The sequence below is a fragment of the Plecotus auritus genome (assembly GCF_963455305.1).
Source record: "Plecotus auritus genome assembly, chromosome: 2".
Lineage (NCBI taxonomy): Eukaryota > Metazoa > Chordata > Mammalia > Chiroptera > Vespertilionidae > Plecotus > Plecotus auritus.
The window spans coordinates 117,852,285-117,869,282 of NC_137771.1; the positions used below are offsets into that span (position 1 = coordinate 117,852,285).

General features: G+C 39.0%; 1 protein-coding gene across 1 annotated transcript in view; it reads left to right on the forward strand.

Annotated features, from left to right (window-relative positions):
- The first annotated feature begins 318 nt into the window (after nt 1-318).
- The window catches only part of CPB1 (carboxypeptidase B1), a 49,724-nt gene continuing 33,044 nt past the window's right edge, over nt 319-16,998 (forward strand). The window contains exons 1-3 of the mRNA XM_080654824.1: nt 319-447; nt 562-637; nt 9,665-9,789. Of these exons, the coding sequence (XP_080510950.1) occupies nt 377-447; nt 562-637; nt 9,665-9,789 (272 nt within the window). The 5' untranslated portion in view covers nt 319-376. The remainder of the gene's footprint in view (nt 448-561; nt 638-9,664; nt 9,790-16,998) is intronic.

Here is a 16,998-nt window from a genome sequence, read left to right on the forward strand (position 1 = left end):
TGGTTATTACATGGGTGTATACATTTGTCAAAATTTATACTTAAATCTATAGAATTTATTGTATGTAATTCCCAATTCAAAATAAGAGGGGGAAAAAACAGACTGTAAAATACATTTTATGTAAAAATAATTTACCTCCAGACTGTTCAAGGTCTGACATGCAATTAGATAGGTTGAAGTTGAGGTTATTTGTCCTGTTTCCACAGGTGTGGAGAGAGATATCCTCTCGGACTTTACACAGCTACCAAAGTAGCAATGCCAGGAAAATAATTAATCACAATTTGATAGTGCCTATTTGCAATCAGAAGAAAAAAACAAAGAACACCCTGGATTATAAAAGCAGGTGAAACATACCCAAAATACCTAGTCAGGCACAATGTTGGCACTCTTGGTTCTCGTGACTTTGGCCCTAGCATCTGCTCACCATTTTGGTGAGCACTTTGAAGGGTAAGTAAACAACTCCTTAAATAAGTCAGTCCTTCTTCCTTGGTAGCTCAAAAAGTTTGAATGTATTACCCAATTATAAATTTTCTCTTCTTCTTCTGCTCTCTCACCATTCAGTCAGAAAGTGTTCCGTGTCTTTGTTGAAGATGAAAATCACATCAACTTGCTCCATGCCTTGGCTAACACCAACCAGGTAAATGGCAATTCCGTACTATAGGTTTGCTTCATACTTACTTTAAAATCTTAGATTGCACTGTGATTCCATCAAAGGAAGAATTTCATGAAATATTAGCTATAGCATTTTTGTAGCAAGAAATAAAAACTTGAAAAAACATTTAGTGCCACATATCTTTTTATTCTGCCGAAATTAGATTTCCATAAGTTCTATCTATATATATAAAGAGGTAATATGCAAATTTGTCCAGGATGCCTTTACAGTCATGACTGGCTCCAAGCCTTAACAGTCACCACCAGCATGGCTCCAAGCACGCCCCCACCCCAGCGGACACACACAGGGGGGGGCCTCTGCATGTGAGCTGCAGAGGAAACACCTTTTTGACTGCTCATTGGCTAAGCTCCCTATATGCCGCCACTCACAGTGTTCTTGGTAACTTGGGTAATAAGAATCCAAGAAGGTGATCTAGGGTTTTTCCACCTCACTCCTGGAGGAAAAACCAAGGTTCACTGCTGGAGGGGCTAAGAAATGTCATATCCTGCCCTACCAGGTTTGGCTCAATGGATAGAGCCTCGGCCTGCTGACCGCAAGGTCTGGGTTCGATTCTGATCAAGGGCACGTACCTAGGTTGCAGGCTCCTCCCTGGCCAGGGCCCAGGTCAGGGCTCATGCAGGAGGCAACCAATCAAAGTGTCCCTCTCACATTGATGTTTCTCTCTGTCTTTCCCTCTCTCTTCCATGCTCTCTAAAAATCAATGGAAACATATCCTCAGGTAAGGATGAAAAAAAAGGAAAGAAAGAAATGTCATATCCTATGAAAGACACATCTTGAAACTGTCTAAAGAAAGTTGTCATTTTTTTGTGGTGAAGGGACTGGATTCTGTGTTGATGAAACTACCTTGGCAGCTGTGGCGGCTGTCAGTGGCTGCAGCAGTGGGTGATAGGGGTGGCACCTTCCCCTGATCAGCCCAGTCACCTCCCACAGAGGGAGGCCAGACTGCGGCTTAGGGGAGAGGGCCTAAGCCATCAGTAGGACATCCCCTAAGGGCTCCTGGACTGTGAGAGGGGGCAGGCTGGGCTGAGGGACCCCCGCACCCCAGGGCACAAATTTCATGCACTGGGCCTCTAGTAGTGTTATAAATCCAAGGTAATTTTTTTATTTTTTAATATATTTTTATTGATTTTAGAGAGGAAGGGAGAAAGAGAGAAATATCAATGATGAGAGAGAATCATTGATTGGCTGCCTCCTGCACACTCCCAACTGGGGATCAAGCCTGCAACCCAGGCATGTGCCTTGACCGGAATCGAACCTGGGACCCTCAGTCCACAGTCCAACACTTCATTCACTGAGCCAAACCAGCTAGGGCAAGGTAGCTTTTTTAAGAGCTGGTAGATCATGACAACTGGATGAGCTGGCCTGTCACAATTAGATAGGTTGAAATTGAGGTTATTTGTCCTATTTTCTTAAGCAAAAAAGAAAAATAATCGACTTCAATATTACTGAAACACTGGGCTTTTGTCCAACTTGAAATTCATTTCCACATCCCATGTATCATCTGTTCTCTTTGATATTCTTTCATTACAAATTAAACAGCCTGAGTTTTCATGACCTTGATTCATGTCCTCTTAATGATATGACATGGGGAGAGGGGGGAGAAGGTAAAAAGACATGGGTGATTTCCATGCTTTCTTTTTTATTTTCAAGAAACCAAAATGTCTATGCTACTTTAAAAAATTCACTGAACATGGAGTAAAAACTGACATTTTTTATTATGCATGTCATGTGGCAGTAAGCTATTGCTGATCACAAATAGTTCACTTAGGTCAAAATTCTTTCTTCATGAATATATAATCCAAAACAATTTACTAGCTCCTAAATATCTGTCCATCTCTCTATCCAGCTATCTTTTCTTTCTATGGATTTTTTTTTTTTTTTACCTTTTAAGGTATGGAGGCAAAAAAAAAAAAAAAAAGAAGGTAGACAGTATCATAATGTGAACAGATTCAGAAGTTTAGAATTAAAAGATGATATGAAGTCAACAATTCCAGCCTTCCATTCAAATCTGGAATTTCCTCCATAGAAATAGCATCCCTGGTTGCTAGCCTTAATAAAACTTATTTGAGTACTTCTAGGGACAATAAGAATACTGCTTTCAGAGTAGTCCATTTGCCTTAAACAGCATCCTAATTGCTATGTGAAGCTGAAAGGTACCTTCTCTAATTTTGACCTAACTGAGATAAATATTGTCTTATTTCTAAGATTTACCTTTTCCAGGCCTTCCATCATTTCTCTTAGCACTGGTTTACAGACACTTGATCATCCTGGTCACCTCTGAATATTGCTCAAGCTTTCTGTCTATATTTCTTTTCTAAAATGTAGTTCTCAAAATTGACAGTGGACCTCCAGATGTGCTCTGATTAACACATGCCACAAGACCACTGTCTACTTTCATTTGTAAAGCAGACATTTTTATTAATGGGGTCTGAGATTCTTTTTAGCATCTTGAACAGTTATTGAATACTCTTAGCTCATAGTAAACCTGTGGCCAATCAAAACCATTAGGTTATTTTTTCTCACATGAATCATCCTCATGTAAGATATTCTTCCAAATGTAACTGCGATTTTTTAACCTAAATGAAAGATTTTAGATTTACCCCTGAGAAAATTTATCTTGATAGCCTGTTTTCAGCATGTTGAGATCGTTTTAAAAATAAATTCAGTTATTCAGGGTCATAATTCTTCTCCCTAACTTTGCATCACCAGCAAGCTGGATAAGTATTCCTTCTCAACTTTTATCTTTGTCACTTATAAAGAAAAAGATTAAGGAGTCAGGGGTCAGCACAGAAATAGAGGCTTTATTCATGGTTTATTCATTCAATATGTATTTATCTTCACTCTCCAATGTGTCCGACATAGTGTTAAGTACTGAAAGTAATTCATTAACCAACTCTTCTTGGGTAAGTTCGCTAAACTACCCATGTTACTGTGGTGTTACCTACAGATAACACTGTGCTTTCTAACTTGTAAAGAAGAATATAAATGAAGACACTTAGTCAAATGCTTTGCTGAGATTCAAATTCAGCACTCAGGCTTGAGGTCTCTTCCAATAATAAGATGAAATCATTGGGCCTGACTTATTCTTGTATTAAACAATGCTGGCTAAAACAAGATCACAGCTTCCTTTTCTAAGCATTCACAATCCATCTGCTTCCAGTATACCCTACAGCTTTGCCAGAATCCATGCCTGGCCCAGGAGCTCCTGCTACTGAGGTTCAACTGTTTTTCTCTTTATGAAATCCATGTCTTGCCCCATTCATTCCTCAGTGATCCCTTCAAAATCTAATTCCTCCAAGCCTGCTGCTAAAGTTCTGCAATTACATCTGCAGTATTTTTTAGTTACTTAAAATTCAGCATTGTATGGTGGTCAAAAGAAGATAATCTGGACTCAGACTGGGTTCAACCCTTTACACTTGCTAGCTGGATCTTGGTCACCTCTCTGGGTCTCAACATTTTTGTTAATAAATGAGGAAAATAATAGTATTTACCTTATAGGATTGTTGTGAGATTTAAAATAATTAATATAAGTAGAGCACTTAGAAAGAACGTATATAATAAGAACTATATAAGTGTTTGTAATCTGGAAATTGAAAGGCAATTTACACAGCCAGTATAATCCCCTCTCTCCTTATCTACTGTGGGCCTCAATGTTCTCTTTCCAAAAGCAAGTTATTTCTGCTAAATTTTTTTTTCTTTTATTATATGTGTACATATCTTACCATTGCCCCCCCCACCCCACTCCCATACATGCCTCACCCCCCAATGTTTTGCATCTGTTGGTTACTCTTATATACATGCATATAAGTCCTTCAGTTGATCTCTTATTTCCCCCACCTCTCCCTAACCTTACTGCTGTAATTTGACAGTCTGTTTGATGCTTTACTGCCTCTGTATCTATCTTTTTGTTCATCAGTTTATAATGTTTTTCATTATCCCCAAATGAGTGAGATCATGTGGTATTTTTCTTTCATTGACTGGCTTATTTCACTTAGCATAATGTTCTCTAATTCCATCCAGGTGCCTACAAATGGTAGTAATTCCTTCTTTTTTTATGGCAGCATAGTATTCCATTGTGTAGATGTACCATAGTTTTCTGATCCAGTCATCTGCTGACGGGCACTTAGGCTGTTTCCAAATCTTAGCTATGGTGAATTGTGCTGCTATTAACATAGGGGTGCATATATCCTTTCTGATTGGTGTTTCTAGTTTCTTAGGATATATTCCCAGGAGTGGGATTACTGGGTCAAATGGGAGTTCCATTTTCAGTTTTTTGAGGAAATTCCATACTGTTCTCCACAGTGGCTGCACCAGTCTGCATTCCCACCAGCAGTGCACGAGGGTTCCTTTTTCTCCGCATCCTCGCCAACACTTGTCGTTTGTTGATTTGTTGATGATAGCCATTCTGACAGGTGTGAGATGGTATCGCATTGTCGTTTTGATTTGCATCTCTCGGATAATAAGTGACTTTGAGCATGTTTTCATGTGTCTCTTGGCCCTCCTTCTGTCTTCTTTCGAAAAGATTCTATTTAGGTCTGTTGCCCATTTTTTCATTGGATCATTTATCTTCCTTTTATTAAGTTGTATAAGCTGCCTGTAGATGTTGGAGATTAAACCTTTATCAGTGATAACATTTGCAAATATGTTCTCCCATACAGTGGGGTTTCTTGTTGTTTTGTTGATGGTTTCTTTTGCTGTGAAAAAGCTTTTTATTTTGATGTAGTCCCATTTGTTTATTTTCTCTTTGGCTTCCATTGCCCTAGGGGCAGTATCAGTGAAAAAGTTCTTTTGGCTATTTCAGCTAAAATTTAACATGACAAATTCTTTATTCATGTTAATTTCATCTCTCTGTATAAGAGGAAGAGATAGTGTTAACTCCTTAGAAAAAAACGAAGCCAAACAGGAGTTACATATGGCTACTTTCTCTCTTCTTAGCTGCAAACACCAGGCTATAGCTCCACGCAGCGGAACTGCATGTTTCTTCTTTATTCATTTATTTCCTACACGATTGAAAGATATTTTTATTCTCCTTAGCAATCTGGCAAGTACAGCATATTCTGAACTGTAGCCTTCCTGATAAGATCATTACAAGGGCATCTAGTCTTTGTATTCATCCTTGGCCATGTGACCTTCCTCCCAGCTTTTGAACATGACCTTTTGAAAGTAAAATGCATTGGAGAGATCTGTGACCACACTGGACTCTAGCCACCTCCCCTTTTCATCTATATACAGATAGTAATTACTTTATCTCCTTGCAATCAGAGTTCCACTTGTTCCTTTATTGGTGACAGTCACCATAAAACCTACTGTTTTCTCTGTACTTCTAAATTTCTGTTTCTCTAGTTTAAGGTACATGTTTATCTGTGCCTAGAGTAACCTAGTTACAGGTTTCCAATGTTCTCATTACTACCACTACATTAGGAAGTTCCTCCATGGAATCAGGTCTAGAATAGAAGTCACTTCTACTTCCAAAAGGAAAATTCCATCAAGATAAATGAAGATTCTATAATATGCTAAATTTCTGGTCAAATGCAATGTGTAGAAACAAATTTGTGTAAATTTGTGAAGAACCAAAGATCCTCAACATCAATATTGTTTTATACACCCATTTTATTCCCAATAGAATTTAAGATTTAAAAAATGTACTTAAGTAATGAAAATACTAATTTATCCTGTTCTTGCATTAGTTTTGTGATATGTTTTAGGAAGGGCTCTTAAGTTATTAACCAGCTGGTTGATTAAGTTGACATTCTCATTGTGCTATCATCTAAAGATATTCTTTTATCTTCCAACTTATCTTCCAATATCTTATATTACATATTTTACTCCACTTCCATACTCCAGACATATCACTCACAAGGTCTTGGTAATTACTGAAATTTATATTTATTGCCTTGGGCTAGTAATCTGAGTTTATATAATATATCCATACTTGATACATTAGCAGACATCTATGTGCCTATAGCATTGCTCCTGATTTTTGGCTCCATTTCTCCTAAGCACTGGGGAGTAACATCAGTATAATATGTCTGTGCCATACTTACAGGCCTCCATAGTGTTGGATGTCAGTGTTTGCTGAAGGATTTCTCCATGCCAAGCTGAAATTGATAAGTAACCTTAGGTTAGGTCTGCATGTCTTCTGTCAAACATATTTATGAGATTCCTCCACCTTATTTTAAAGAATCCATAATTCTTACTGCAGAATCATATTTTTTTTTCTCCCCTCATTCCCTGCAAAATTTGGCAGAGCCAAGATGAATGAGCAAGGGGTTAGAGATCAGGGAAGGCAACTTTCAACTTACTAAGAAAAATAAAGCTATCTTTTAAGACAATTAGGCTGTTCTGAAGTGGTACTAGATGTACTCAAGCTTGTATTAGAACCATCACAAAAGATATTGTGCAAACATTTATTGCTCTGAGTGGAAAGCTACATCTTAATATAGGTTCTTCCAGAACAGTCCCTTAGACAAAGATGTGCAGGCAAAGATTCCATTTGGGAAGTGCAGGAAGAACTGATAGAGAAGTGGGAAGGGTTACAGAAAAGCCAACAAGGGGTCCCTATTAAGTCAGTTACCACAGATGATGACTAAAGCTTAATGCTACAATGCAACTCTAGGAAAGGGTACAAATCAGATGCCTCAGAATTATCTCACCTGAGAAGTGAGGGAGTTGGAGTATTTAGACATCCACTCCCAAGGTCATGGTTGAGTGATTCTCTGAAAAGAATTTTTTGTTGTTGTTTTGTTTTGTGTTTTTTTGTGGGGTTTTTTGTTTGTTTGTTTTTTGGCATGTCCTGCCTGCTTTGAACTGTTAGCTTGGCTTTTTCCAATTCTCAGGGAAATAGCTTTCAAGAACAGAGATGCAGAGAGTTGGTAGTGGGGAGTCCCAGAATTATGTACAGGTGGGGCAATGCCAACTTGCTAAGATACTTGGAAGATTTTATGTGCTTTACCAATTCTAAACTTCTGTGTCTATAAAGATATGCCTCCCTCTCTCATCCCACCTCAGAATGCCAAGCATTTATTGGAAACACAAATTCAGGGTTAACTTTTTCAAGTATGCTTTTTTTTATAATGGGCTTGTCTTCATTGTGCTTCTCTTTACAACACTGGCTAACTAGAATTTATTACTAGTCCTTTATTTTCTACTAGAGGCCCGGTGCATGAAAATTCATGCACTGGAGGGGGGTCCCTCAGCTCGGCCTGCCCCCTCTCACAGTCTTGGAGCCCTCAGGAGTTGGAGGCAACCCGGTGATCAGGGGAAGGTGACGCCCCATCACACCTCTGCTGTTGCCACTGCCGGCAGTGCAAGCCTCGACTGGCCCTGGTTACCTAAGCCTCGGGCCGGCCCTGGGCAGCTGGGGGACTGAGAGGACTGGGGGACTCCAGAGGCAACCATGCAGCAAGGCCATCTTGTGGCTGTGGGCTCCATCATCTTTGAGGGTGTGGCAATCAATTAGCATATTCCCTCCTTATTAGCTGTGGGTGCCGTCATCTTTGAGAGTGGGCAGTCAATTAGCATATTCCCTCCTTTTTGGCTGTGGGTGCCACCATCTTTGCGACAGCATGAGGGTCAATTAGCATATTCCCTCTTTATTAAATAAGATATCCTTATCATGACATACCTTTATACTTCCTCCATTACCTTTTAACATCTCATTTTTATCTTCCCATTGTTGATTCACTAAGTCACATGCTGTAGCCAGTCCTTATCAAATCATCAATACTCCCTCCTTTCAACACCTTAGTGACAACCACACTCATACTTTTTCTTCTGGAATCCTTCTTGATGTAATCCCTGTGTCCCTGACTCCCATTGCACTGACATTCCCTATGACCCTAACTCATAACTCAGCACCCATTAGACATCTACAGTGGTTTGAAGATTACCAGGACAGGATATAGGCTACAAGTATATCTAAAATTAATATTTTACCTCACCAGTTTCTATTAAGTCTGCCCAAACTTTCTTCCAAGTTTGCCAGCAATGGTCTAAATATCTCCACCTGTCACATCTCCAGCCTAAGACTAGCTTGTAACATCTAAATAGGAATTGTGCAAGACACAGAGGTAGAGAAAGACCCACTGTCTGGCTCACATCAGGCTTCTAGGCCTTTACTCAGCCCAAGAAAGGTATAGGAAAATAGACACCTACAGGAGACAGCATGTCCTTGGTTATTATTTTTCCATAGAAAAAGGAGATTTGAAACTACATAGCCTGTTATTTTTGTGCACAATTTTCTCTAAAATATCTCTCATGAGGACAGAAGCCATATTTGATTTGCTCACTATTATATTTGCTCACAGTAGTCTCAGGCACAGAGCCTAGCACATAGTAAGTTCTCAATAATAGTTGATGAATAACTGAACAAATGAAAATGTCAGTACATTCCTTGATCCTCAAGAGTATTTTGTTTGTTGTCATGGTGCCTAGATGACCACTATGGAAGGGTACATTTTTCTTCCCTTACGTATCCTCCACGGGTCAGAAATGCCCCCAGGTCCACATATTACCTTGACATGTACAGCCCTGAGTTCCTCATAAAAAATAAGTTCACTAAAAATTAGAAAGGAAAGCTCAATTTCTCTCTATTAAATTTTGTGGCTCTAGATAAATTCTCATCACTCATCGAGCACTTTTATCCATTACCACAATATTATTATTCCAATAAGTAACTGTTCCTGAAAAATCAATAAATAGAAAAAAAAAGTAGTTATAGAGTACTGCAATTGACTAGCACTCTGGAAAATAATTACATGTTTTTCATGCTTGTTGATAATCAATTAGGGCTATGAAAATATGTGTAAACATTTTTATTAGCAACTGCTTGGTCCCAACTCTTATTCACTCAAAGGATATATCTCTAGAGATTTCATGAATAATTTGAGTTTGAAAATAACTCAATGGAGTAGAGCAATAGTATTCTTGCCAATGATAATCCACCCATTAGATTAGAGGTGTTCAATATAATATATCTTATTCCTTATTCAGATTGACTTCTGGAAACCAGATTCTGTCACACAAATCAAACCTCACAGTACAGTTGACTTCCGTGTTGAAGCAGAAGATATTTCCACTGTGGAAAACTTTCTAGAGCAGAATGAGCTACAATATGAGTAAGTTTGTGTTTTATAACTATTAAAATTCTCTTCCGTGTATGTTCTCATCCAAGCCTCTGAATAACTCTTGGAAGGTAAAAATAAGATCAAGACCATGGCTTCCTCAGGTCCACACAGATAGGTCATAACAGAACTAGACCTGGATTCCAAATCTTGAGATTTCAGACCTGGTCAATTTTGTGTTTAGTTGTTGTTCCAATAAAAATGGTTTTGATTCTTGAACCCCAAATCTTCAGTCAGAAATCTTACCTGCTACTGGTTTATGTGATAGATAGTCTACAGGCCAAACCAACTGACATTCTATCATCAGCTGTACACAGTTTTAGTCCCAAGTCAAATAACCGCCTTTCCAGGTGAGCAGCCAGACCTATTATGAGACATGAAGGCTATTAATATCTCATAATAGGACCTGACTAGAGTCAGACTGAGTGGTCCTTCTGTCCCTTGTCCCCCAAGGCCCCATGACTATCTCTAATGGTAAGAGAGGCATGGATAGAAGGAATAAATAAAAGTCGTTCTCTAAAGGCCTAGAGTAGAGTTGACTAAGCTGATCACACCATACCTCTTTTCCCCAAATAGCACACTGGTCCATATATCTTTTAAAATGAAAATGTTCACCTAAGTAGAGGCAGTTGATCATCCAACAAATAGTGAGTGCCTGCATATACCAAGTACCAAAAATGAAAGATATATCCCCACCCACTTCTGAGGAAACCAGATTATAAACTAAACTTCAATAATGTGTAACAGATGTCAAGAAAAGTAAAGAGCTCAAAATGCAGGGAAATAGACCAAGTCTAAGGGCTAGAAAAGTTCCAAGATGGCAATGAAGTAGGTGGATGTTACATTTATCTCCTCCCAGGACCAAACTGGAATTACAACTAAAATATAGAATAATAAACCTGAATAACCAACAGAATAGAGAGACTAGAGACCCAGGTGCCCTTTTAAATGGCAAATGCATAAATTTTGTTCACAACTACTCACCCTGTGCTCCAGCAATGGGAGGGCAGAGTGGAGTAGAGTCATGTGAGGAAATACTAGGGTTTGTGGCTCTGTGGGGAGATACAGCTACCAGGATACCTGTGGTGAGTCATTCTCCCACACAGTACATGCCATCTTCCTTAGATGGAGCACTTCCCTTTGTACAGCATCAGCCTGGAGGAAAGCAATAGCTATACCCTTTGGACTACCTGCAGCCCTCACCCTGAGGAGCTTGCACCCTGCTGAGGTGACAGCTGCCTGGGCCAGTATATAGAGATCTAAGCAGTCTCAAATATGTCATGACTGAGCTGTGTGGCTCTGCAGTTGGGAGCCACTCGCCCCACTTTCCCCCAAGCCTGACTAGCACCTCTCACTCCTGGGAGATCCACTAGACCAGGGTTGAGGAACATCCATCCCACAGGCCATGTAAGGCCAGCAAAATCATTTGGTCTGGCCCTGCCAAGGAATTAGAGGTGAGTTAATTAAATGTTTGACCAAATATAGCAGGCTAATTTTTAAGTTGATAATTTGTATGACCCGAGATGATGTTATAAATACCAAATGGCCCTTGGCAGAAAAAAGGTTCCCCACCCCTGCACTAGACCAGTCCTCCCAACTCCAGGCAGCCCTTCTCTACTGAGATTGGACTCTTGGCAGAATCTGGAACAAACTAAGTTGTGTGGCTCTAAGACAGGGGCCATTTTTCCCTTACATGCTCAAGTAGTACAGAGCCCTCCCTTCACACAGCCAAATCTTAGTCAGTTTGGGCCTGATAAACTCTGTCGGACATACCCTGACAACTCACTGAGACCCTGCACCACCATGAAGGTGTGCAAGCACCCGGCAGTGGCAGCTAGACTTGGTATATCTTGGGACATTGCTGAGTGGCCTCAGACCCAGCATTGGCACTAATTGAACGTGTATAAATCTGATGAATAACACTCACTCCTATCTGGTAACCCACTGAGAACCTGCCTCATGCAACTTGAGTACCACCAGGGGCTCTTGCAGTGACTGAAACTAACAGGCAGCCAACTAGTGGAAGCAGGTGGAGGCTGATCTCAGAGTCCCTTGGGCCTTTTGCTGACCTGCCCCTGGGCCTGGAGGTGGTAAAATCTGGCCTTGATATGTAGTGTGGTCCTTTCTGCACACACCCAGGGCCAGCAGAGGCAGCCACAAACTGTAGATCATTTTGTAGCTTCAAACAGGTTGCCCAGGGCCAGTCACAGATAGCATCTGACATTGGCCTGCACCAGGGTCCCTTCCAAAAGATCCTAGAACCAACATAACCAGTGGCCAGCTTCAGATAATTTTAAAGCAGGATCCAATTAGCTTCACAAGTGACATATCCAAAAGGAAACTTGGCAGGCCCCAGACCTTGTTGAGGTGAAATCTGTTTTATGTGGTCAGCACCTGCACAGCAGCTAGGACGCTGAGAATCAGATTGGTCCTCACAATCAGCCAGGCTGAGGTTCGATCCTACACACAAACAGACCAATAGATATCAAGACTCAACTACAACAGGACGGCCCACATAACCCACATAAAAAACATTCCTGGAGGACCCAGTCAGGTGATCAAGGAGATAGCACCACTGGGTCCCACAGGACACCTACTACATAAGGCCACTTAACCAAGCCTGGAACGCATAACAAATCTACCTAACACATGGAAATAAACACAAAGAGGCAGCCAAAAGGGGGAGACAAAGAAATATGCTACAAATGAAAGAACAGGAAAAAATCTCCAGAAAAAGAGCTAAATGAAATAAATGGAGGCAATTTACCGGATATAGAGTTAAAAAAAAAATGGTTATAATGGTGCTCAAGGAACTTAGTGAGAACTTAAACAAAGAGACAACAAGCATTAAAAAAAATAGAAACCATAAAAAAGAACCAGTCAGAACTGAAGAATACAATATCTGAAATGAAGAATACACTATAAGGAATAAACAATAGGTTGGATGAAGCAGAAGACTGAATCAGTGATTTGGAAGAAAAACCTAAACAAAGCAGCAAAATAAAAAGAATTTTTAAAGAGTAATGATAGTTTAAGGGACCCTTGAAACAACATAAAGTGTAACAATATCCACATCATAGGGGTTCTAGAAAGAGAAAAAAAAGAGAGCAAGGGATCAAGAACATATTTAAAGAAATAATAACTGAAAATTTTCTAAGCCAGTGAAAGAAAAAGATATACAAGTACAGGAAGAGCAAAGAGTCAGAGGCTCACACCAAGACACATTATAATTAAAATGGCAAAGGTTAAGGGCAAAGAGAGAATCTTAAAAGCAGCAAATAAATGAAATCATAAATGAGAGAAGTAACAACTGACACCAAAGAAATACAAAAGATTGTAAGAAAATATTATGAACAACTAATTGGACAATCTGGAAGAAATGGATAAATTCCTGGAAACATACAATCTTACAAAATTGAATCAAAAAAATAAAAAAAATCTGAATGAAGAGATAACAACTAATGAAATTAAAGCAGTAATCAAAAAATTCCCAACAAACAAAAGTCCTGAAATGGATAGTTTCACAGATAAATTTTGCCAAACATTTAAAGAACTAACACCTATCCTTCTCAAACTATTATAAAAAAAAATTAAGGAGAAGGAAGGCTCCAAAGTTCATTTTATGAGGCCAGCATTCTCCTAACTCCAAAACCAGATAAAGACACTAGAAAGAATTATAGGTCAATATCCCTGATGAACATAGATGCTAAAATACTGAACAAAATATAGGAATACCAAGTCCAACAATACCTTAAAAAAAAAAAAAAAAACATGATCAAGTGGGATTTATTCTGGGGATGCAAGGTTGGTGAAATATCCACAAATCAATAAATATGATACACCACATAAACAAAATGAAGAACCAAAATCACATTATCATATCAATAGATGCACAAAAAGCATTTGATACAATCCAGCACCCATTTATAATGAAAACTCTCAGCATAGTGGGAATAGAGGGAACATACTTTAGCATAATAAAGACCATATATGATAAACCCATAGCCAACATCATACTCAATGGGTAAAAACTAGCATCGTTTCCCTTATGATCAGAACAAGACAGGAATGACCACTTTCACCACACTTTTATTCAGTTCTATCCACAGCAATCAGACAAGAAGAATAAATAAAACACATCCAAACTGGAAAGGAAGAAGTAAAACAGTCATTGTATATATACATGAAGCAATAGAGAGAGAACCCTACAAATTTCATCAAAAAATGATTAGAATTGATAAATGAATTCAGTAAAGTAGCAGAATACAAAATAAATATCCAAAAATCATTTGCATTTTTATACACCAATAATGACTATAAGAAAGGAAAACTAAGTGTGGTTCAGTGGTTGAACATCGACCTATGAACCAGGATATCACAGTTCCATTCCCAGAAAGGGCACATGTCTGGGTTGTGGGCTCGATCCCCAATAGGGGGTATACAGGAGGCAGCCAACCAATGATTCATTCTCATCATTGAAGTTTCTATCTCCCTCTCCCTTCCTCTCTGAAATAAATAACAATATATAAAAACAAAAGAAAGGAAGACTAAGAAAACAATCCGATTTATAATTGCATCACAAAAAAATAAAATAGCTAGGAATAAATTTAACCAAGGTTGTAAAAGATCCTGTACTTGGAAAATTATAAGACACTGAAGAAAGAAATTGAAAAATATACAAATAAGTGGAAGCATATATCATGTTCATGAATAAGAAGAATTAACATCATTAAAATGTCTATACTACCCAAAGCAATCTATAAATTCAACACAATTCTTATCAAGACACCAACAGTGCATTTCATAGAACTAGAATAAATATTCAAAAAATGTATATGGAATCACAAAAGACCTCTAAATAGCCAGAGCAATCTTGAAAAAGAAAAACCAAGTTGGAGGAATCATGCTGTCTGATATCAACTATACTACCAGACCATAGTAATCAAAACAGTATGGTACTGGCATAAAAACAGACATAGAGATTAATGGGACAGAATAGAGAGCCCAGAAATAAACCCATGCTCTTATGGCCAATTAATATTTGATAAATGAGGCCAAAAACAAAACATACAATGGGATAAAAACAGTCTTTTCAATAAATGGTGTTGGGAAAATTGGACAGATACATGCAAAAAAAAATGAAACTAGACCACCTTCTTACAACACACACAAAAATAAACTAAAAATGGATTAAAGACTTAAATGCTAGACTAGAAACCATAAAAATCCTAGAAGATAACATAGGCAGTAAAATCTTGAACATTTCTTGTAGCAATATTTTTTTCTGATATATTGCTTTGGGCAAGGAAAACAAAGAAGAAAACAAACAAAATAGACTATATCCAACTAAAGAGTTTTTGCACAGCAAAAGAAACCATCAACAAAATGAACAGACAACCCACTGAATGGAAGAACACATTCACCAATGACACATCCAATAAGGGGTTAATATCCAAAATTTATAAAGAATTTATACAACTCAATGCCAAAAAAAAAACACACCAAAAAACCTAGTTTAAAAATGGGCATAGGACCTGAATAGACACTTCTCCAAAGAGGACACACAGATGGCCAATGGGCATATGAAAAGATGCCAAACATCACTAATCATCTGAGAAAAGCAAATCAAAATCACAATGAAATATCACCTCTCACCTGTCAGAATGGCTATCATCAGTAAATCAATAACCAACAAGTGTTGAGGAGGATGTGGAGAAAAGATAATCCAGATTGTTGCAGCCACTGTGGAAAGCAATATGAAAATTATAAGACATTTAGTCAAAAAACTAAAAGTGGAACTGTCTTATGACCACGCAATTCCACTTCTAGGCTATATCCAAAGAAATCCAAAACACTAATTCAAAAAGAAACATACATCCCTATGTCCATTGCAGCATTATTTACAATAGCCAAGATTTGGAAGCAGCCCAAGTGCCTATCATAGATGAATGGATACAAAAAAACAAACAAACAAACAAAAAAACTGTGGTACATTTACACAATGGGATAAAACTCAGCCATAAAAAAAGAAGGAATCTTACCTTTTAAGACAGCATGGATGGACCTGGAGAGCATTATGCTAAGTGAAATAATAAGCAGTCAGAGAAACACAAGTACCATCTAATTTCACTTATAGGTGGAATCTAATGAACAAAATAAATTAACAAACAAATAGAATCAGATCATAGATACAGAGAACAGACTGACAGCTGTCAGAGAGGTGGAGGGTTGGAGGGCTGGGTGAAAAAGGTAAAGTGATTAAGCAAATTTAAAAAAGAACTCATAGACATAGAAAATAATAGAGGGAAAAGGGGTTGGGGAGAGGTAGAAGAAGGTAAAGGGGAGATAAATGGTAATGGAAGGAGACTTGACTTGGGATGGTGAACACATAATACAATATACAGATGATGTATTATAGAATTGTAAATCTGAAACCTTTATAATTTTATTAACTAACTAGAGGCCCAGTGCACAAAATTCATGCACGGGGAGGTGTGTCCCTCAGCCCAGCCTGCACCCTCTCCAATCTGGGACCCCTCAAGGAATGTCCGACTGCCCGTTTAGGCCCAATCCTACCTGGATCAGGCCTAAACAGGCAGTCGGACATCCCTCTCACAATCCAGGACAGCTGGCTCTCAACTGCTCGCCTGCCTGCCTTCCTGATTGCCCCTAACCACTTCTGCCTGCCAGCCTGATTGATGCCTAACTGCTCCCCTGCCAGACTATTTGCCCCTAACTGCCCTCCCCTGCAGGCCTGGTCACCCCTAACTGCCCTCCCCTGCAGGCCTGGTTCCCCCTAACTGCTCTCCCCTGTTGGCCAGATTGCCCACAACTGCCCTCCCTTGCAGGCCTGGTCCCTCCCAACTGCCCTCCCCTGCTGGCCATCTCGTGGCGGCCATCTGTGTCCACATGGAGGCAGCCATCTTTGACCACATTGGAGCAGCCATCTTGTGTGTTGGAGTGATGGTCAATTTGTATATTACTCTTTTATTAGATAGGATGTCACCCTAATACATTCAATAAAAGTTAATAAATGAAAAAAAGAAAAGGCCACCCTAAGAAAGGAGGCTTCAGCTGAGAACTGAAAGATAAAGTAGGAATTAGCCTGACGAAGATAAGAAAAAAATCATACTAGGCAGAGAACAGATTATATGCTAAGGCTTAGAACTGGGAGAGGCCATGTTGACTTAAAGGCATTTAGAC